The following is a 23,385-nucleotide window of genomic DNA, read 5'->3' on the forward strand; positions in this document are numbered from 1 at the left end:
AACTTTTTAATTATAGGTTGAGGATCCCAAGTATGATATGCATACTTGTGCAGCACCTTCAGAAACCACCAATAGAGTTATTTCCTTTATCATACATCTCACATAGCCCTTTTTTCTAGGTTGCAAAGAAAGCCAAGCAAATATGAAGAAAGACATGTGACTGAGCATTCGCACAGTGGTATTGCGCTGCTCTCAAAAGTGCGTTAGGTGAACAAAATCGGCTGCATCGCGAGTGGCGACGAGGAAGCGGCAGGGCATTCTTTATCTCATTGGCAGCGCTCGACCAGCAGCATGCATATTCTCAGTCATCTGACGGGAGCCAACCTTGTTTGCAGTGCTCTGAATCCAACTGCTTGGTAACAAGCTTCTAAACTATGCTAGTTTTTGCCACTTGCAATGAGGAATTTGTTGAGGTTAACGTGAGTATCTGGATACTTTACATTGCCACTTTGTTTGATGAAACACAAAATCTGTTTGGCAATGTATTATGAATATCTTGGGAAACAGTTTCACCACAGTGATTGCACGTGTTGATGTCATACCACTTCAAGTCACACCAAATAATTTTCTGTTTACTTAAGTATATTTTCATACCCGCTTACCCTTTTCCCCCCCTAATAGCATTCAGTTTCTTCATAAAAACACACAACAGTACTTAATTCTGTGAAAAAATTTGTTTTCATTTATTATACATTATAAAACTTCCTGGCCTCATCAAGGCAGCAAGTTCAGTCGTCGGGATGCGGAATGATAAAAATCGAGACAATAAATATATCTAAGTCAATGAACATGATTCGCAGTTAATACAGGTGTTATCATGCGGATTACTTCTACCTGGCTTGCAACAATGCTAAGGCTCGCGTCATAAGGATACTCAACGATGGCACACAATTAATATTAAAGCTCATAGGGAGGCATGGCGACGGTTGCATCACAGAATGCCAGCGCTGATGCTCTGGATCATCTCTTGCATCTTCTTCAGCTTGTCCAAGTCGGCAGTCACCTTGGCCAGCTGGTTCGTTTTGCTCTGCAGCGCCTCGTCCTTCTTCTGATACTTGGCCTCGAGAGCTTGCACCTGAAGAAGCGAGGGAAAGAACAAGACTAATGAGTAGCAGTACTCACGTACGAGGCAGAAACCTGGAGGCTTACAAAAAGGGTTCTGCTTAAGTTGAGGACGACGCAACAAGTTATGGAAAGAAGAATGATAGGTGTGACATTAAGGGATAAGAAAAGAGCAGATTGGGTGAGGGAACAAACTCGAGTTAATAACATCTTAGTTGAAATCAAGAAAAAGAAATGGGCATGGGCAGGACATGTAATGAGGAGGGAAGATAACCTATGGTCATTAAGGGTTATGGACTAGGAGTCCAAGGGACGGGAACAGTAGCAGGGGGCGGCAGGAAGTTAGGTGGGCAGATGAGATTAAGAAGTTTGCAGGGATGACATGGCCACTATTAGTACATGACTGGGGTAGTTGGAGAAGTATGGGAGAGGCCTTTGCCCTGCAGTGGGCATAACCAGGCTGAAGATGAATATGATGATGAATGTGTAGCAGATGCCAAGGGTCGATGTTTAAGTGCTTCTTCCCTTGTTAGCCAGTCTACTGCTGCATTAACTCAGTGGACACAAAAAAAAGGCAACTTAGTTAATGCTACAGTTATTGCTTGTTGCTGGGCCTTGCGGGTACGTCTTGACACAAGTTTAGAGTGCAAGAAAAAACAAGAAATACAAGGACAGAAAGGGTTCTCTTATACTGTTCCCGCTCTTGTGTCCTTGTGCTTTGTATTTTTTTTTTCTAGCACTATAAATTTTCTAATTTTCTGATGGAACTTCAGCCCCAAAAGAAAGTGACACCGGCACCAATAATGACAGATTTATGTTTTTGGTAATTGCAAATGCAAACATCAGCGTTTGTTCCAGTTTTTAAATGATACGAAACTATGAAAATGAACTTAACAAACCATCAAATTTCGTGGTTCATAAACACTTCTGAAATGCCAATAAAAAATATTTCCAAGCACTGAAGCAAGCTCATGTATATGTTTGGAAGCTTAAAGAACAGAATGTCATCTTCAAGAACAAGTAAGCTCACTTATCACACAAAAATGAGAAAGGCACAAAACAAGCACTTGGCAACCAATCTAGAGCTAACCACCCCAAATGGATGGGCCTGACTTTTAGACAGCACCAACTTTGCGACCTTGATGTCCAATACAAAATCTACAAGCTGTAGTAGAAAACCAAATCCAATAATTTTCAGACACTGCATGAGATAATGGTTTTCAAGGATTTCTACAAAGCCTGACCCATCTAACACGAATCAGAACATAAAATCTCCGGGCCTTCTCTGATTAGACTACATGTTTTTAATTGTAAATTTATAGTTTCCACATTCTCTGCATTAATCTTGTGGATATGTAATCGACGAGATGAATACGAAAATTCTTGGATGATTGGGGTGCCCGTGCACCATTCTAGTTGGGGCACTTTAGTGCTAGACAGAGTTTCCTGTATTGTTCACTTGGAATTTATCTGGATTCCGTTTGAATTTTATGCCATTTCCACATCAATTCCAAAGGATCAGCATAGAACATGTGCAGAAAACACGAAAGTATTCAGCTGCACATGAGAGCATTCAAGCATGAAAAAAAACATTCGCCGACAGTTATGATACTCTGTAATGCAGCTCTATGCGTGAAACGAAGTATGCACGCCAATATTTTGTATATGATTATAGAGGTACTCGGTTTATATTAGGAAGAGAACGCTGTGAGTAACGCGGCTGGTACAATCTGTCTCATGCAGCACATTGGAAACGGAGCGAAGTGTCGATCGAAAGTGGCATTGGGGATCAAAAGGGTATCGAAAGTGGCAGCACATGGGTGCGATTCACAGTAGCCACCACAGACAGACCTTCGCTCTCGCAGCAATTTGTTTCCGTATACGATATCTGTGGGAGCACTGGCCGCATGCTTCATCGATGGCGTTGTCGGGGAACAAACGACGGCGTGCTACTGTGACACCATCCCGTAGCTCTTCTCAAGATTTCCCCATACCCTCCTCTACTGCTTTCCTCCTCGCGCTCTCTTTGCTATCATCGTCTTTGATCACCCCCGCTGCGCTCTGCGTTAGCTCTTTCATCCTTTGCTGTGCTCGTTCACTCGATTACGCCGAGGGACGATGCCGACGCTCAACGCAGGAACGGGCGCCTAAGCATTGTGATCTAAACCAACTGCTTCCACTGAAACGCTGCTTATGCAGTTCAATAATCCTCTGTCTTCTGCAATATTAACACGAAAGTCATAAAATCCTTAAGGATATCGCCACCGATTTCACAAAAAGGATAAAGAAATACACGTAAAGCGTAGAACTGCCGAACTGCATACAAAACATCCCCACCTGCTGCTCCAGCACACTGTTTTCCTTTTGCAGAGTGATGCTGGCCTCGTTTATGCTCTTGAGCTCTGTCTTCAGAGCCTTCACGAGGGCCATCTTCTCGTCCAAGCTCCCTTGTAGCTTGTGCAGGCACTTTGCTTGGTCTAGAAGACAAAAAATAAAATCGTGCAGATCAAGGACACTATAGGAATCAATATCGTGAGCAGAATTTTTCAAGTAGTTGGCTAGCGTAACTTGGGGCTCGGTCAAGTCTTACTGCAGTCGACTTCCGTTAATTCCAATCTTGACAGAACTGATGAAATTGTTTAATTCGACCCAGCAGGTAATTCAATCAAGATGCAGAACAGGCACAAGAACACAGCACCGTTTCATTTGGCAGCATTTGCTCGAGTCAAACATGCCCCTGAATCAAACACGAGCCCGCTTTCAATGTTTTCGAAGTAGAAAACTAAAAAATAAATGACATTAAAACCCCTCAACATGGTATATATCTAATGCGCACCCGATCTTTAGCAAGAGAAACGGCTAAGAATGTGATATGTGTTGCATCATGGCGGCCAGTTTCCTGAAGTCAACTTCGCAGCACAGTTTCTTAGTCGCCTTTGCCGCACGGTTTCTTTAAATCAACGTCGCCGAATGGATTTTTAGTCAGCTTCGCCGCAGTACATTTGTACTATGCGGCAAAGTTTACGATCGCTTAAAAGACTGTTTTGGTTTCATATCGAACTGGACTGCACAAGCAACTTTCGGCCCAATTGTTATTAAAAAAAAAAGATGTGCACGTTACAATCTGGTAACTGCCATAATCAGACATGGTGAGCTACAGCTACTGCTTGAAAGGCATGCTAAAGATAGCCAATTTCGATGGAAGATGACGTGTTTTCAATGCATTCGCTGTCCCCTAAGCTCCGTTGTGACAGATGCTGCCACTAAAGGGCCCGCTACTGGGGCCACCATAAGGATCAGGTGCATGGGTGCCAACTGGTCAAGTTCGAATGATTCAATGAAGGCCGATTTCAGGATCGTAATAACAAAAGTTTAGGCCCATAGACCTGCATGGGCACCAGCCGGCACCTTCGGTTGGGATCAAATCAACCAAAAATTGGAATTTAACGGATTCTAATTATTGGAAGTCTACTGTAGATGGCACACCACGTCCCCGTAGAATGACCAATTGTGCGTGATGACGATGCCAAGGGGTCAGCACGACAAGACTGATTTGGTGTGGTGCAGTAAGGAAACTGCAGCTTGTTTTGCTATGATGTGGGTCGACCATGAAGGTAGTGCGATATGTAAGCTAAGCCAATCTCTAAGGTGCAGTGTGTCACATGGCATCCGAAAATCCCTAACTACCACAAGAGAAGAGTGGGGAAAGTCAGTGTGCAAAGGAAGCAAACTGTTGCTCGTGGCATGACACTTGTGCCAGCCATATTAAAGTGCTAGCTTGAAAGTGGGAAGCAGTGTAGTGTGGTATTCACTTGTGACGTCCCTGAATATGAGGCCTAATGGGTAGAGCATCAGGGGCTTGCACTAGGCGTTGACTGCGCGTCTCATGCGGATCGCATCTTGTTATGTGCACCTGCAGATAACGAGATAACATAGCGGTGCCCTTGCGGCTGCAGATTTCAATGCACGAGCGCTATGGGGAGCTTTGCCTCTAGAGTTGGTTACAGTAACCACGACTGCAACAATATGTTCAATCATACATCCTACCAGATGTCTTCAGGCCCTCGAATACTGACCTTTCATCTTGGCTTCGTGCTCCTTGAGCAGCTTCTCTTGGTCCTGGTTGGCCAGCTCAAGCTCCTCATTCGCCTTGGTAAGCCTGCAGACATATAAACAGGAAAACTTCAGCAAACTCCAACTATTCCTGCATCTCTGAACTTATTTAGGGTGCACTGACACCTGCAATTGACAGAAGTCACCTGACCCACTGTGACTGGTGACGAAGGAGTGATTCACAGTGGCCAATGTTCACACTGGCAAGCGCGACCTGCCCTTCAACACACCAAAACATTTTGCGATTTGCGCCATTCATGTCTGCTCGTGCTGCCATTGCTTTCAGAAAGTAGGCCCAAGCATATAGACATCCTGCTCCTGCACCAACGATTGGTTCAGCAGCTTTGCAACTGCTGTCACGCAACTAAAAAAATCAAGCAGCAAGCAATTGACCAAAACAGTTGCCTTTCATCCAAAGTGACTGATAATGACTGTTCGCTTTGTGAACAGCTCAGACACGCGACCTCTGAGATGGTGTGAATGAGGCGCTTATTGTGAGAGCAGCAGGCCTTCACAATGGAATATGCCGCCTTCTCAAGGGCTACTGTAATTACTTGACTGTAGCGTGCACCTAATTTTGAGTCAGTCAGAAAGGGCATAGCCACCCTTTGAGCAAATGAGGGACGACAAGATTTGGTGTAAATAATATGGCAAGATTGTTCGATAGCATGGCGTATTTTGACAGCATGTAAAACAGTGACTAGGCTGCATGTGTCATGTGATGCTTCCTCCTAGTCTTTCTTTTTCCCTCCTACACCAGAATAACATTTCCACGACATTTCGATTGGATTATAAAAATCCTTGAATACCAATGACGATAGCCCGTCACTACATTTTAGTTTTGTGAAGATAGCATAGGGCTTACCACTTTCTAAGAGCTAGTAACAGCAACATATACCCCTCGGAACAGGAAGAAAGTTTTCTTTCCAGCTTATGCCAAACTTCTAAAGACTATGCAAAGCAAAAGCAACAAAACTAAGATTTACTATAAATAATCAAGCATAGATACTGAAGCTCTGCATTAGCCAATCAAGAATGAAACCAAATTTTAATGAAACTTGTACTAGCTGGAGGTATGAGGCATAACACATTTCTTAAAGCAATGTGTCACATTTTTCAATAGTTCTTGCATGTTTTTCAAGCTTTCTGCAATTCAAAATGTCTTTTTGCATGGTCACAAAATACCACCCGGTAACTGCGTGATGATGATACGCAATGATTTTAGCTCATAAAATCGCAACCAAGCAGTTCCTTAGAAAACTGAGGACACTTTAGGCATATTGAGCCTAAACAAAGGCTTGTCAAATTTATTGACAATAAAATGAAAATTCATGTAGTAAGGCGTTGGGCACACAGCAAGCGATAAAAACCATTGTCATATGCATACGAAATAACTTTGAAGGAAAGGCTACTTCACTCACTCACTGTGTGTACAAATAAAAAATAAATACATCACGCTTAAAAAGAAGTACTTGCATCTTTTATGTGGGGCCCTATTCTTTAGATATATGTTGGCTCATTAGGCGAGCTTTCCCTTTGAATGCGAACTTTGTGATTATAGATATTGTCACAAGTAGAATGAAAAACGTTGATCATGAATAAAATGAGTATATCATGGACAAATATTACACGAATGAAAATGCCAAGAAGACAATCGTACGCTTCTAGCTTCAGCTTCATCGAATCGCCGTGCTTCTGGAGCATCGCAATCATCTCCTTCTGCGACATGATCTCCTGCTGCGCCGACTCCAGGCTTTTCAGAACCACTTCGTGCCTGCGAAGGGATTGACAGAAAAAAAGCAAAGTCGCAAATCAACAACTTCACAAGGAAAAAAAAGAAAGGCAAGGAAGGAGGGGTTTCCCCAACTATCAAACACGAGGCAATCAGTATGCTATAGCTGGTGTCTCAGCTAACCAGGCCCCGTTGCAAAGTTAGATTATACATATTATATTACATTGGAAGTTGTAGGAGCGTCTTACTGCAAGAAATTTTCCGTACAGTTCAAAAATTAGAGGAGATGGAATAAATTGAACTGTTGCGTTGCTATGCTGCCAGGTTTCGTGAGCTTCACCGCCAGCCTCGACTGGCACCTGCAAGCGACATTCCTTTCCTCCTACTTTCATACTGGAACCAAGCAACCGCGTCACATTCATGCCATGATCTCCGAACGTGAAAATTCATGTAGTAAGGCGTCAGGCCCTCCCAGTGGTGGCATTGTGTGTTTCTGCATTTGACAATGTGCCGAATTCACGTGCCACAAACGTTGACGTCACAGGCAGCGCATCTTATACGGCGTCATTCATACGTGTGACTGATTGTGGCTGGAAATGGGGCTCGTTCGAGAGGAACGATTCGAGACTTTCTTTGAAATTTCAGCTATTTTCACGCCGTGCAGCCGCTCGGTACTTTGCTGTCACTATTGCCGCCACATGATCTATGTGCTGCACTTGTCTGTTTGCAGTGCCCAAACCTGGTGAGGGGCCTTTGAAGTGAAAGCAAAGCTTTGTGCACAACTGTATGCTGTCAGCAGCTTTTTCATTTGTGTTAGTTTTCTGACCTACATATCATGGCGCACATCTTTCAGGGAAAAAAAACAAACAAACAAAAAAAGCATACTTATCCTACAAAACTCGAAGTTTTACCCATGAAAGCATAAAAAATGGCCCATTTTGTGCCGTCTGCCTTTCCAAAACTGCTCATCAGAGCCGGGCCATCTTGGCCTCATTTGAAAGTGCATCCTTCCAGCTTTCTTTGCTGCCAAAAGCAAGCCTTCAATGCTGTTTCAGAAAGAAAGCTACCTGGTTTTGTAGTATGACATGCGTATTTTTGCACTCTGATTTTTTGCATTTTTCTCGAACAATGGTATCTGCATGTCACAAATTCTGAGAGCGACACTGACATCCCTGTTATTCGATTCTCTTATTTTCTGTGTGATGCTAGAGAGTCAGTCAGAGATTGCAGAAGCTTAATGGAAAGATTTTGAAAGCTTGGAACAATCACCCAACAAAGGTTCACACTTACAAAGCAGTAATTTTAGAATTTCATAATTTCGCCTAAAGTAAAGATAAAAAACATTCCAATGTTAAGTTGCACTCTTTGGAGATTCAGAAACATAGCTGCTTAACTTGAGCTCTTTTCTGCAATGCATTTTTTAAAATCTAACCTCACAATTTATAGAAAAAAAAAATCATTTTGGATTGACTAACAAACGTTGATTGCATATTTGCAATCAACACATAAGAATAAATATTTTCTCAAAATTTCGCATGTCTAGAGTCAATAAAAAAATGTTTCTTGGAACCCACATTTAATTTGTGGTGGTTAATCTGTGTTCTTGTTAATTATTTGTAGTGATTAGTTATGCCTCTTTTAAAAAAGACTTTATGGCCAGAATGTCAACAAAAGGCTTGTAAGCACATTTGAAAACACCAGATCGCTTTCAACTGTTTCCAAATTGCAACTTTTGCACAGCTGTTTTCCACATCTGAAAGGAATTTTACGCCTTTGTTCCACCTACATTTTCAGTGCCTCACTGGAGTCTCTTCCGTTTTTCTCTTGTTTAGGGATCATTCTGGCCTTGGGTTTTATCTCTCCTTGTTCTGGTTTCTATTCATTGATGCATTTGATTCCTTTGTTCATTTCCTACTAATTTGTTCTCATTGTTTCGATTTTCTTCAGTATGCATTAATGCTAGTATAGCTTACGTTTTTCTTAACTCTTTCACACATAATTAATTATCTGTTAAATGCTTAGGTTCAAGACATTTCTTTCATTTCAAGTTATACATAATGTATTTAGGTTTGCTAGCAAATGCTATGCTAAAACTGCCGACCAAAGTGCCCAATGTAGGATTGATCCTGAACAGTATGGGCTAGTAAGAAGTGCTACTAGTAGAAGGTAAAGTGGAAGCTTGGTCAAGTTGGCGATTTAATATGGACATGTCTACACAGCGCAAAAGACGAGGACAGAAGAAAGGTCACAACACAGCACCTGTGTTGTTTAGTTTCTTCTGTCCTCGTCTTTTGTGCTGTGCAGACATGTCAATACTAGAAGGAAGTTTCACCTTTTCGCTTTCACGTCGAGATCATTATTTCTCTGTTCCAGCTCCTCTACGTGGGCCTTCAGAGCTTTGATCTTGCTTCGCGAGGCCTTCAAGCTCTGCACAGTCTCTTCGGTGCGTTTCTCCATCTGAAAGCGGCAGCAATGTTAGGGTGCTGAAAACGATGAGCATTTAGCAGAATGCGCAAGCAACTGTAGCACTATGTTGGAGAGGCAAGAGTTACATTTCAAATTATTTCAAAGTGGCCACCTACAGTGAAATACCAATAATCCGAAATCTCTAAAAGGGGCTCTTTTTGTTCGAACTCTGTTTTATTCTAATAAATTTCCAGTCCCCTTGGAGTTATAATTAATGAGATTATACTGTAAGGTCCTTTAAAGGGACACTAAAGCGAAACAACAAATCAGTTTAGACTAAAGCAGCATTGTTTGAGAACCCTGCAGGCAGTCATTTAAAAAAAATAGTTTGATTATTAGATGAGAAAATGAAGGTCCAAGTATCCGTATTTGAATTTCGCGCCTAAACCCCAGCGCCGGTACGTCAGCGTGACGTCAGGGATTCCAAAGTATGTTTTCGCATTTGGGCCGTGTTGGCTGAGTAAAGGTTCCAGAAACTTGCCATGTTTAATATTTGGTTCCTTTAGAACACAATGTAGTCAATCTGTACCGCTATATATATTTAGTAGGCGCTAGAAGATGCCATCAAAATCCACGACGTCACAGCCCCCAGGTGCGGGAACTCAAGTAGGCGTCGCCACCCGTATTTCGTTCTTGCGCTTTTTCTGGCTAACCAAACGTCTTATCGTTGTAAGAGTGGTGCTTTTGGTGTTGTAGAACGGTAATTTACTGATGCAGAAGAAATCATTTTTCACTTTAGTGTCCCTTTAAGAAAGGTTCAAAATGTGTCTGGTGTTAGAGGGGCATCACCTTGCAAATCTTTACAAAAAAAATAATGAAAGATAAAAATACTTGAGATTTATGCAAATATGACCAACTCGTACAATCAAAGCCGGTGAAGCTGTAAACAGGAGTTCTCCTACCCTTCCGAAGTCTACCCGAAATTTACTTTAGCAAAGTACTTGCGCTATACCTAGTGCAAGTACTTTGCTACAGCCAAGGTATTTTAACAAGCTTCACTATACCTGATCGTGGTACTTTTTTTTACTCTTGCAACATCGATGCTATATGCTGCGCCTACATTGATTTGCTAAATGCTCTGCTACATTTGATCCAACCGATTTGCTACATACAAGGTGTATTGAAGTGCTTCACTATGGGGCATTTTTTTTTACTACAAAATCTTAAAAAGATCGCCTGTGGCATATAGCGTAATTGTAACCCATGAGCTGGACTACTTGAAGCAGCCGACATTACTTGCACCAGAAATCGAGATGGTTAATAGACTACTTAACAAAATTCCCCAATTAAGGTTTCAACTACAGTCGCCGACAGATTTTCCGGACTCCAAAAATTCGGACATGCCCGATTATTCGGTCAGCTTCGCGGCACCGCCATTCTCCCCATAGACCATAATGTACAACAACTGCCGAAAGTTCGGACACCTCGCAACCTCTCGTCTGATTTTTCAGACACTCCTTGAGCTAACTCGATCGAGGGCATCATGCACCGACTCTGACCGGCGCTTAGTTCGACTTGCTGAACGCCATTTTTGTTTTGAACGGAGCCTCCTTGCTGCCCCACGAAGTGGCGCTACTGGAAATCCCCGCTCATCATCATCGTTTCTGCCTGGTTCGATAGAGTGGCCTACAGCAGTTCCGGTTTCAGCTTAGTAAGCCATGTCAAGACACACGACGCTGCGAGCAGGTCACGTTTTTCGTTTGTGTGGCTGGTGTCGGCACGGTGGTGTTTGTGTGCTGTGTCGAGGTTTCGGTGATCCAACGCGGCGTACGGAAACATCGCGTCAAGTGTCTAATGGCGCCGACAGTGCCCGCGCAGACTGCGCTGGGGAATGCCGGCAAGCGGGTGCCGGGAGGCCTAAGATTTGTCGCCTTCCGATGTGCTCCCTACTGACACATGAAAATGTTCTGCCGAGACCTGCGCAGTGGTTGCATTGCGATTCCGGACACCGTCTCATTTGACAGTTTCACAGGTGCTGACACTGCTGTACTGACATGCGCAGAACTCAACGACAGTGAGATCATTCGTCAGGTTTCTGCTGCACCGCCGGACGATGACTCCGAGTCAGAGATGACGCACCATGTGCTACGCTGCCGTCGCATGCGGAGCGTGCACAAGCAGTGACTGTGCTTTCAGCCGCCTATAGTGACCGTACGACCCTCTCCGAGATTCAGGCTTATCTGATTGCGCGTAAACGGAACAGCGTGCAATGGCGCACTCACGATTTCTTCAAGCCTACTGCCGAGCCCGAATAAGTGCGTGGAAATAAAGGATTTCATTGCTTTTTTTTTCTTAATCTGCTTTTTCGGACACCTGTTTATTCGGACATTTCCGCAGTCCCCGTGAGGTCCGAATAAACGGTCGGCGACTGTAATTACTTTACTGTACATATTGCAATTAACTAATTGCAGCCTGTAAGTTTCCAAGGCATATTTAATTGGAACAAACTTTGTTGCTCTCAGGTTTTGAATAGTCTCTACAAATGTGTTGGAGAACTGAACACACTGTGTTAACTGAAAATTTCACATAATAAAGTTTCTATAAATTGATGCTTAACTGTATTCTCGGATCTTTCACTAGGTATTCAATAATCTTACTATACATCATCTTACTTCAGTCATCCTCTCCTCTGTGTCTTCAATGCGCCGTTCGGATGCCCTCAAAAGGCTACGCAACTCTTCCACCTGAAAGCATTAGAAATAAAGTGACACATATAACCGTGGAGCTGGGGATGTCCTTAGAATGCAATATTGGCAGGGTGAGGCTTACATGATTTGGGCGACTGACTGCCTGCTAACGCCACAAACGATAATATGAGTGGTGTGCAGAATAATGCCGACTCTGGCTAAGCATTACGCCCACATTTACTCAAGATTCAGCACTGCTCAAATTACACTTTATTCTTCGGCGTTTAAACCCTCAATGTTGCCAATGTCACCAGAGTTCCCTACTTCATCGGCAAGCTCCCGAACATGGTTATCTGTGCAGTCTATGCTGTTAGATATTTGAGCAACATTACAATGCCCCCACGAACACAAAATACAATTTCTAGGAAAGTTCCATTCATATATTTCACTTCAAAAGTAGGGGGGTGCAACTGACTAAATATAAAGACTAAATAAAGCTGGAAGCACACACCTCAGCCTCGTTCTTGGCCTCGATGCAGGTGTATTTTGTGACCAGACGATCGGACTGTTGGAGAGCCGCAGTTTTTGCCTCGAGGAGTTGCAGAAGCTCTTCTTCGCGAGCCTTTACAAAAGAAAAGTTACAAGCATGAACAAACAAAGATTCAGCAAGTTATGCATGATTCCGCACTTTTCTCACCTACGAAAGTCCGGTTCACAGCAAAAGTGATGCTTCAGATACGTCGTTAATACTAATCCATCACTTTAGCGTGACTTTAAATGTAGGTATCTGCCTTTGATGTTCCTTTAAGAAGAAGAGGAAACCAAATTTAGCTTTAAGCTCACTAAGGTCAATGAATGAAGCCAAAGCCCACTGGCCTGTACTCTGGTACAGCAGCTAAGGCAACATGTGGAAATGCATATTGCCATACGTCATTGTTCTACTTTATGCCAGCGCTTGTTTCCACTGAATTTTCACTGTCATGAAATTACTGCTCGGTGCAAGACATGCCTACTGTGCTCAAAATTGCACGAACGGCGTCACCATTTCTATACGAGGTCTGCCTGAAAAGTAATGGAACCAGGTCTGTTCCGTGATCTATGTATAATACAAGGTCATGATCCTTCAGTAATTTACTAACACGATGTCTTGGTAGTCTACAACTCTAATTTACTATATAATTATAACTATAACACCACACTCCATTATCTGCAAAAACTGAGGGATGAACCATGAACATGAAGCAACAAATCAACCTGAAATTTGTTGTCCGATTGGGAAAGACGCCATCAGATGCACTTTAAATGTCTCGCCAAGTGTATGGTGATTACGCCATGTCAAGCACATGTTTTTGAGGAACAGAAGAGGTTTGAAGAGGGGCTAGAGGAAGCGGAAGACGATTCCAGGTGTGGGAAGCCTCCAACAAACAAAACTCAAGGCAATTTCAAAAGAGCAAAGCAAGACCTATAGCGAGTTGTTGCCACAGGGACAGACAATCATTTAGAAAGTCTATACAAAATGATCCTGCAGCATCTGAATTGCTTAGTGTGCGAGAAGAGGCAGTAGCTGTCGCAGGACAACTTGCGGCTGCCGAATCGGGACAAGGCAGCAAGTCAAAGCCTTTGACATCCAGCTGATCCCGGTTGAAAGGAACATCCCCATCACAGAAGAATCTCCCTATTCCCCCAGTCCTGCCCCCTGTAACTACTTTTTATTCCCCGAGTTGAAGCTGATTATCACAGAGACCCATTTTGAAGGCGCGGAGGCAATAAAAGGCCGTAATGACAGAGCTGCCGGGTATCCCAGGAGGCTCCTCCCAGCCATGCATAGAGGTGTTTTGTAGAAGAATGTAAAGAGGTGTGTTAGACTGCAGGGGGATTACCTAGAAGGGGCCACCTTGTTGCTCACCGCTTGGCATAGAAACAAATTGTCAGTGATATACCTTTTCAGACACTTTTCAGACAGACCTCATATAAAAGCAGACTTGTCTAATCTGATTGAGTACATATCCGAAACAGTGCTATATGATCCTGAATGTTATCAAGCTCCAGTGATTACACTGGAATGTACAGCAAGACATAAGTATATAGAGAATAGACTTGATTAACAAGTAGGCATGTGCGAATACCGAATAGCAGATTTCGAATCAAATCAAGAAAAGAAAGCAAACTATCAAATCGAATATCAGAAAATTTAACACAAACATTTGTGCTTCCAAATTTTGTGCAAGAAACACGACGCTTCACATGCTCGGGAGGTAAATCACATTACTTAATAAAAATCTTGCTAGCTATCAGTAACTTGGGCACCTATGAAACAAGATGCATTGTATGCTATACTCTTATTAAAGGGAACACCAAATTAGTACGCCAGTACTGATTACAACTCGATTCATACGCGAAGGCCTGCAAAATATTTTTTTTTATTTATGGAATGTCTGTCAAATAATATTAGGTGCTTTTTTCTCTCTGAAGCTGAAGAAATAGCGGAGTTGTACTAAATACCAATGTGATTTTCTCGTTAACGCTGGGCCATATTGTGCTTCATGGCAATCTTCTATTGCTTAGAAAGTATACTGCTTTCCTATTTTCTTCCTGGATATAGGCGGGTTTTTCTATCATTGCAGGTGGTCTGTGTGGGTTATCGTCAGCTCATTATAAGGCCAATCTGCGCAACAGGCAAAATGGTGAATACGCGTCATGCGACTCGGTATACCGCTATGCACAGTCGACGCCGACAGTAGCAAGTTCTCAAATAGGGAGGCCCACGCCAAGTTAACGCGATGTACCCTTTTGTTTCATCTGTTCACGTAGCGCTAACCGTTTTGATCGATCCGGTCAACCTGGTCGAACCGTGTACCGCTAACGATGGTGCGCATGTACTAAAGGCACCCACCATGGTTGAGTCATTCATCAAAGGTAACGATATATTCCATACTGATATATTCCGAACCGTAATATTCGAACACTCACTATTCGATTCGAAATCGAATATTCGAGTATTCGCACACCTTTACTAACAACAGATTTGACAACTGTCAACTATGCTCATCACTACTGTTATTCTGGTGTTGGTTGTTTTTCTGGATACAAGTTTATGCAATAAAGAGAGATTTCTAACTCCACGCTTCTGGCGGTGTTTTTTGTCTTCAGTGGCACTACAGTGCGACAACGTAGACTACAGCTTTAGTGAAAAAGAAACAAGCAAGAAATGGTGCAATAACTATCTAATATTGTTTCTACAATTTCTTCTACAAAGCCTTTACACCTCTGCACACTCCTCGCCTCTTGGCATGATGTCACTCAGATAAGGAACACCTATCATGGTAGGCAAAGAAAAAGAGGAAGTGATGCCTCCATCATTGAACAGCAGGATGAGAAACGGCCCATGCAATGCACATCGGTAGCTGTTAAATTTTGGGTTTAACCCTTTCAGACGTGTACACAATTGTGTACAGCAAGATAATGCATCAACAGCAAACCGCTGATTATTGCAATGATATTTAAAATGTGTTGCATACATCTGGAAACTTATTATTAGAACTGGGCTGCAATTTTGAGTAGCATTCAAAATTTTTTAGCAAAATAAATGGGAAGATAGACGGTTGGGTGTTTTTACTCAGTGTCAGTACATTATATGTAGCGGGTTCACTTCTTTCATTGTTCGTCACACTGTCATGCACCAGGCATAATTTTCGAGTGGTTGGATAAGTCCTTTTGAAGCTTGGCAAAACATAAAATAGTTTATGTCCTCATATTTGATGTTCCTGTAGCGAGTTTTTGCATGGAGTCAAAATATTGTAAACCTAACAAAACTCACGAAAGAATTGAAAATTCTTAATCTTTTCTGCAGCTGTACAGTTTCTATGATTCTGAATATGCAAAAGATATGGTGAAAGCAAGTTTTCAATCAAGGGGATAAAGTGGCGTCTGAAAGGGTTAACATCCAGAAGCAACTCGCAAGCTGAACGGGATGCTGCAATGGGGAGGGCAGGGTGAACTTTGACCACCTGGGGCTCACCAACGTTCAAGTGTGATAAATGTAAGTGCATGAGTGTCTTTTACATCCCAACGCCATTGGAATGTGGCCGTGAGTGCGAAGAGTCGAACCCATGATGTGTTTAACAGCAGAACGCTGTGGCCACCGAGTCTGCATCGGCGGGTCATTTGCAGCCATCAATGCCAAAGTTGGCGAACTTACTTGAAGCTTGAAGATCTTGTTCTCATAGACAGCGAGGATTTCAGACTGCTTCAGATCACCCATCTGCACAAAAAACATGTGAAAAGCTCAAATGAAAAAAGGACCCCTCAGAATCTAATATAGCTGCATCTAATGTGAGCACAATATGTGAATTTCGTGTTCGTATGTACAGGTTATCACCAACGTGCGTAGCATCTCCATCACCATGGCTGCAAATTGGCTATAATAAAAGCAAGTCCCCTTACACCAAATAGATTCTGAGCATTTAGGCACAAGTCAAATGCAACAACTGCCAAATGCAATTGCTAAACTAACCACTCCTCAGAAAAACGAAGAATATTTGGCACTTAATTAAGTCAGGAAACGTAAGTATATGAACAGCCCTACCTGCCATGTGGACTGCCATTGAAATTCCAGGCCACAAATGAAAGTTAAAAAATTAGCGGATCCCATGCAAATGTGTGAATCTGTGATAAACAAACTTTTCTTTGATGTTTACCGAAATGTCTCCACTTCTTCACTCATATGTACCTCAGTGCATGCTCTGGTGCCATTTTGTGCCATCCAGTTCCTGGTCCACACTCAGCTTTTGATGCCGACTTCTTCACTTCTTACTCCCTTGCTGCACTTATCTATTCAGGCTACCTACCTAGTGAGACATACCTATTCTGTGAGACAGACCAAGAATGTTCACATACTCAGTCATCTAAGTTGTATTGTCGGCAAGACAGCTGCAGCCAACAGCCACAAATTGGGGAAAAGGGGCCAAACAAGGCTTCACCTTAAAGAATACCTCGAAACTCTGTTCCAGCCTGCGCGAGATCCTCTCAATGCTGTTCTCGACGGAGAGGCGCCTGTTGTGATTGTTTACGGGAATGCCGGGACGTGGCATGGTTCCGGCAACAAGCACAGGTGCGGGAGGCTTGTCGCGCTTCGCTGGAGACTCGAGAGCCTTCCGCTTGCGGTTGACCGAGACCAGAGACTGAACGAACCTGCGTGAAACAGTTCTCCGTGACAACACCGCAGCCTCGTGTGGCAAATACTACACGTGGACAACTCCGCAATTCAGATATCTCAGCATCTTGATCACCAGGCATTTCACGGTTTGTATAGTAATTTTCGCGTTGACGGGGAAAAAGGGGAAGCTCAGTAAAACAACACTGAGAGCCTTGGTCATGGGTCTGCACAACAGGCAGACACTCATACGCACTCACCAATTTTTCGCAGGCTGTCCAGTCACTCCCAACACACTCCTTGACACCCACTCACACTAACACTTACTCGCATCCATTGGGTCTGTTAGACTTACCTACACTACCTGAACCAGCTCACGAGGTCACCTTGCTGTTCATTACAGCAGTGCTCAAATGGCACCCTCTGAAGCATGCTATTGGTTTCAACAGGTGCAAGGCTGATTCATGATTCTACACCCTTCTTACCAATGATGCTGACTTGGTACAGGCGTGCAGGTTCAAAGCAGCAGTGCAGCAGACAATGCAGCACGCGGGTGTAAAAGCCGTTGATACTACACTTATGCACGTCTGCTGTGTCTAAGCAAAAAGGGGCGTGTGCAAGCCTCGGAAGGTGACCATCCCTGTTGTTCGGGACCTAACGAACTGACACGGACGGGCACTTTAGGCGCACAAAACATAACGCCTGCACCGTGCCTGCACCTCAGCATTCGTTTTGAGATACCCGTTCAGCCTGTGTGGCTGAAGTTTAGCTGCACAATTTCTGAACTTCTCGTGCCCCGCTGTGAACTGGTTCACTGATCTGCGATGTGAATCAAATAGACCTATATAGTCACTCCCTTTCACACTCATCGGCACCGGCCCAAACTCGCCGAAAGTCACATATTTGTACAGTCAACTTCCATTGATTCAACCCTCAAAGGACCGACTGAACTGGTTACCTTATCCACCGAGTCTAAAGAAATAACAGAAAAAACGCCGGAACACACTGTTGATTCACTTGGCAGTAGTTTCTCTTAAAGTTAGCTTCGCCACAATACAGAACTGTTAAGCGGTGAAGCATACCAAGCAGAAACGGCGCCACTGCTGCAGGATATAGCACTTGTTAATTTATGCACACCTGTACACCACCTCCAGTCACAGTATGAGCACCGATATGGCTAATAAGTTTACTGGCAGGACTTCAGTTTTAGATAGACCCTTGCTCTATTGTTGGCCCTGAATGCCCCTTTGGCTTTCAGAGTTTTTCATCTTACCACCTTCCTTTTAGCTTACTTTCCAAAACATAGATGGTTGTTCTCCACTTCTTGGTGCGTGTGCACCATTAAGGAATGCACAATAGGCCCCGTAAATGGTCCTGCATATGAGACACGCATGCGGGTGGGAAACAAGGTCTTCAATCGTCGCACAAACATCAGAAATGACTCTGAATAGCTGCCAGTATACTTACTTAGTGTGTAGGTTCTAGTGTATTTTCCATTTGGGAAAGAAAGGAGCTGGGGGGAAAGACTGGCAAGCCTGCTCCCATTTTGTTCAGTACAGTGCAAAAGCATATGTTACAACATAGCGCATGATTTGCATATATATAGTGTAAGTTGCATATTGCACACCGATGCGTAGAAAGTAGCACCGACATTACAAGCAGTAACTGCATTAAATAAATCTAACAGAAGAACAGAAAATGAAAAGCAAGAATTAACAAATGAACTACATTTTTATATAGGAGACACCGTAACGTCAACAATGCAGGTTTTCATCACTTAAAACTCGCCTCTCGCTTGTTGCACATTCCAAAAATAAAATGCATGCTGATGTAGCAGATGCCTAACAGGCAAATGAGTGCAGACTTACTTTTCCCGGCTAAAGTCCTGCTGAAAGTTCGCCATCACGGTGAGGTTGAAAGCAGGCATGACGACATTCTCTTTTGTCAGGCACAGGGCTATCGACAGGTAGCTAGCCGTCACGGGTTCCTGGAACCACGAGCACAATTTCCTTGGCATCAGAATGATTGTGCACGAATCACAGCTCTCGCAGGTGCCTACTTCCAACATAAGTTTCATATTCAGCAACTTGAAACACAGCGTCACGGGCTGCAAGCTTGCACTTGTCCTACATCCAGTCACACGCAAGTTCTCCGACTCTGACCAACAGTGTTACCACGAACACTGTCGAATGTCGACACACTAGTAAGGTCACACTCGCTGCAAGACACTTTACCTAAGTCGTGAATTTCACTGACTTTAGGTTTCCATGTTTCAGCCGTAAAAATTACTTCACAGGTTCCTCAACAGTCCTGATAGATAGTATCTTATCAGTAAAAATATATGAAGTGAATCTTGCAAGAAACAACCAGTAACTGCACTACTGACACAGCAACAGGTTAAGAAAACAAAGTGCGACTGGTCCGTGCTGAAGATTTTCTGTGCACAGTCTAGTAGGTCTGAATTTTTCATGTATTTTCTATACCATTATCTTGGAAATGGCAAATGACACGGATAATTTGAACCTCATTATAACAAGTTGCATATGATACAAAAATACCTACATTGGTATATCAGACACTCCCTCGAGCACACAGGCTGATACTGCGGCAAAAAAATTTCACAGTTGGGTGAATGAAAAAAGCAAGGGCATGTGTCGCCATGAACAGGCCATCAAAAAGTATCTTGTAGATTTTAATGGGCCAGCTGCAGCTTGCGCTGCCGATACACCGAGCATGAACGGCAGTAAATTACAAATGCGCTCTTCAGCATTAGACAGTTTTAGTACTGCATCATGACGATACGTACGCAGCACGCAAGTGCTTTGCAGAACGTAGTAGCGCGTGTCGCGTTAGGGCTTTCGTACTGCGAAATGCCTAAGTACGTAAGAGGGCGAGCGTTAGACGCCGGGCGCGTCAGAGCGCATTGGCCGCGTCCGCCAGTACGCCGAACTGTTGGTCGAACTAGACGCTGTTGATCTCGCTAACGTGATGTAACGTGTGGGCGCATTCCCGCTTCGTCAAACTATATTTAGGCCTTTAAGAGACTTTACTTTTAATACGGATGAAATACACAAATCATATCGAGAAAAATAAAAACCGAGTACGTATATATACTTTCTGAGGCTGGCACAGTCATTTGCGACAAACTGCACCAAAAGCAGGTCGAGCCTTTCACGCAAACAGCACACACTGAACACTTTCTCAAAAACAAAGTTTCTATTTTTGCTATGCATTCCCACCGTGCAGGTTCCGGGAATGGCTTCTGCGCGTTCACGCAGCAAAGCCAAATCGTAGGCTATTGAAAAGTACAGCCTTCCGCTGGTCGTCTTTGACGCTGCCATTTTGGGAAACTTTTTTGTCTCGCGCTTTCCAGAACAAATGAGAACCACGAGAGCAGCACGCAAGGCTCCCCACGTACACATGCAAGAATCGGATGCGTGCGTACGCATCACGTTGCGTACGCATCACGTTGCGTACGCATCACGTATCGTTCGTGTTGCGTTCTGCACAAGCGCACTTTGCAGAACGTAGCGATCTTATGTACGCAATGCCGTTGCGTACGCAACATACGCAGTACTAAAAGTGTCTATTGTTGACATGCAACTAGTATGATCACATGGAATCCCAAGCAGCGAGCTAGTCATTCCTAGCTATTAGCAAAAGCAAGCATGTGCATCCAGACTGTGCCATTTCAAGTTGGTCTTGCAAAATTTTTCTTTATTTTACCAGCAGCAAACCTATTTTCAACTGCAACCCCCCCAAAAATATTGCCTTTCATCTTGCATTTTCTCAGTTTCACTACAGCAGGAAGAGCACTCACTGAAATAAGGTCTATGAAATTTTAGATCTACTTTGTTACATAAAGGTCTGACCATACTGAGCTTCAATTGTACCAAGCAACGAACATGCTAACTTTCGTGAACACAACATGAAAGGGGAAAGCAAAATAGCATGCATCTTTCTGTAAAGTTTCCCCTGAGAACATGTCTTTCGTGGGATTATGTCTTTTGCAAGCACTTTATTAAAGCTGGTTTACCTTCATAAAGATGATACAAGCACCATCAAACATACAAAAGCAAAGACTAATAAATCGTACACTGTTTCTATATCACAGTGACCTTTATGAAGTAAAATTGATGTTGCCGATTTCGCCTGTTTGAAGAATTTGTCTGTACAAACTTGCTCAATGCAAATACCCCTCTGGCATCCTTTCACCATCAGACTTGTAACGAGTCAGACTGGCAAGCAAAACCTACTTGCAAACATTTTACTGTTCGTAAAACTTGATGCCACATAGGTAAAATCGTACAAGCCCAAATTCGTAAGCCTTAAGGGAAATTTGGGAGAGTTTGCAGGCATGCAAACAAACGCACGCATTGCCCTTACCTGAAGCAGCTGCTGAAGGCACTCCTCGGCATTCTCAAGCTTGTTCATGAGCTGCCGAAGGAAGTCCAGGCATGTCGTCACAACCTCCACCTGTTTGTTGCTGAGAAGGCAGTGGGGGTGAAAAATCATGAGAAGGTGCAGGACCCCTTAAACGGCATTCCAATCGTTTGCTTCATGGAGAGCGCATCACATGATATTCACGTCATGCCTGGTCATATGCTTACTCTAACGAATTACATATGCGCAGAGGCCGGATATTTTGCTCGGTCTCTGCAGATCACCTGTGCCATCCAAGCAACGTCTTTGTGCCATCGCACGAAGCCTGCCGCAGATTTCTCTGCTGTGGGAGTACATGTTTGACACGCTCAGCAGAGATAATGCACAGGCTTTCAATATAAAATCTAAGGTAAAGAAGTACCACAGTCACTCGAGTCTAGCGGGCAGTTTCACAAACATTAATTAAAATATCACATCAGCATTAGATTCGAGTATGAAACTAAACCTGCAACAGGTGGTGACCAAACGCCACTCCCCAGCTTTGAAAGGTTGACATGATGACACGCTTTGCGCAGCTGCTATACACATGCACAGCGTTTCATGGCAATGAAGGGAAGCTACAGGGGCAGAGCATCCACAGTGTGTAATTGCGCCAAGTAGTCCGGCAGCATTAGACAGCGCCTTTGGTTTCTTGGAGCAGATAACTGAATATGAGTAGCTTCAACGTACAACAGTTTCGCATGTGCCAAAACGTGCAAGAGAAAAGCAGAAAATTAGATTAAATCTACCACTCAGTGGTATATTGTGTCTTATTTTGCTGTTGTAAATAAGATGTTTATGTTTTCTCTTCCCCAGCTAAAACCCATGCAGATGGGAATGTGGAACTATTTTCAGGAGTGCTCTCATTTGGATGCGCATTGCCTCCATAGCTTTCTCCTGCATTGCCACAAACTTGTCAGCGAGCAGCAATAAGGAAGCCTGCGTAGTCGCCATCCATGATCGCGCTGATAGGAGCCGCTGTTTCTTCCGCAGCGGTTGCAGCAAAGAGTAGTTTCGTTCCAACTCGGTGCAAAGCTGTCGAGGATGAAAAGCACTGGCTGTATCGCGATGGACGTACAATGTGTTGGCGACAAGCTCCCTGGCGAAAGAATAATCAGCATGCGCACATGGTGGTGAATACGCGTCTCAGATGAAGACACGGGCTGCAGCTGCACTGCGAAGGGAAGTTGCGAGGCCCTCGCCACTACGAGGACTAATCAGTCACGAAATGTCGAGAAGTGCAGCTTCCACACTGCTTTTGTGCAAAATAGAAACAGGATTTGCCAATTCATTTAGTAAATAAATGCATGTTGACGTAGTAAGCATATCTTTATTGTTGTCTTGACACCCTCGATAATTTGACATTGGGTTAATTTGGACATTTTTTTCGTTCCCGTGAAATCTGAATTAACTAGGTTTTATTGCATACCAAAAAAAGATATGACCGAGGAGACGAGCAAAAAAAACATATCTGGCTTGCTCAAAACCCAATGCTAGAGTGAAGTATATATTATATGTGAAGCACTAAACTTCACAGTTTGTAAATTAGTGATTGATTCCCTGATGGCATACCTGCCAACTCTCACAAATTTCTCGGGAGACTCCCAAAACCTGGCTAAGGCTTACGACTGTGTGGCCAAGGACATTAATCTCTTGAAAAACTGCCCCAACCCAAGCACAAAAAGTGTCATGCACTACAGCCTCATGGTAATTACTATGTACTAGTTATCTAGCCAACATGTAACTTAAATACAAGCCGCTTGTGTGTAGTCAACATGGTTCCAGCTAGACTAACTCGGTTAAATTCAGAT

General features: G+C 43.4%; 1 protein-coding gene across 1 annotated transcript in view; it reads right to left on the bottom strand.

Annotated features, from left to right (window-relative positions):
* Window positions 1-659: 659 nt before the first annotated feature.
* LOC142564082 (protein CIP2A homolog) overlaps window positions 660-23,385 on the bottom strand; it is a 46,241-nt gene continuing 23,515 nt past the window's right edge. The window contains exons 11-21 of the mRNA XM_075674923.1: window positions 21,539-21,638; window positions 19,021-19,139; window positions 16,992-17,190; window positions 16,199-16,261; window positions 12,512-12,622; window positions 11,986-12,057; window positions 9,240-9,364; window positions 6,836-6,949; window positions 5,139-5,221; window positions 3,400-3,539; window positions 660-1,075 (exon numbers count right to left, since the gene is read on the bottom strand). Coding sequence (XP_075531038.1) covers window positions 932-1,075; window positions 3,400-3,539; window positions 5,139-5,221; window positions 6,836-6,949; window positions 9,240-9,364; window positions 11,986-12,057; window positions 12,512-12,622; window positions 16,199-16,261; window positions 16,992-17,190; window positions 19,021-19,139; window positions 21,539-21,638 — 1,270 coding nt within the window. The 3' untranslated portion in view covers window positions 660-931. The remainder of the gene's footprint in view (window positions 1,076-3,399; window positions 3,540-5,138; window positions 5,222-6,835; window positions 6,950-9,239; window positions 9,365-11,985; window positions 12,058-12,511; window positions 12,623-16,198; window positions 16,262-16,991; window positions 17,191-19,020; window positions 19,140-21,538; window positions 21,639-23,385) is intronic.

The sequence above is a fragment of the Dermacentor variabilis genome, chromosome 11, assembly GCF_050947875.1.
Source record: "Dermacentor variabilis isolate Ectoservices chromosome 11, ASM5094787v1, whole genome shotgun sequence".
NCBI lineage: Eukaryota > Metazoa > Arthropoda > Arachnida > Ixodida > Ixodidae > Dermacentor > Dermacentor variabilis.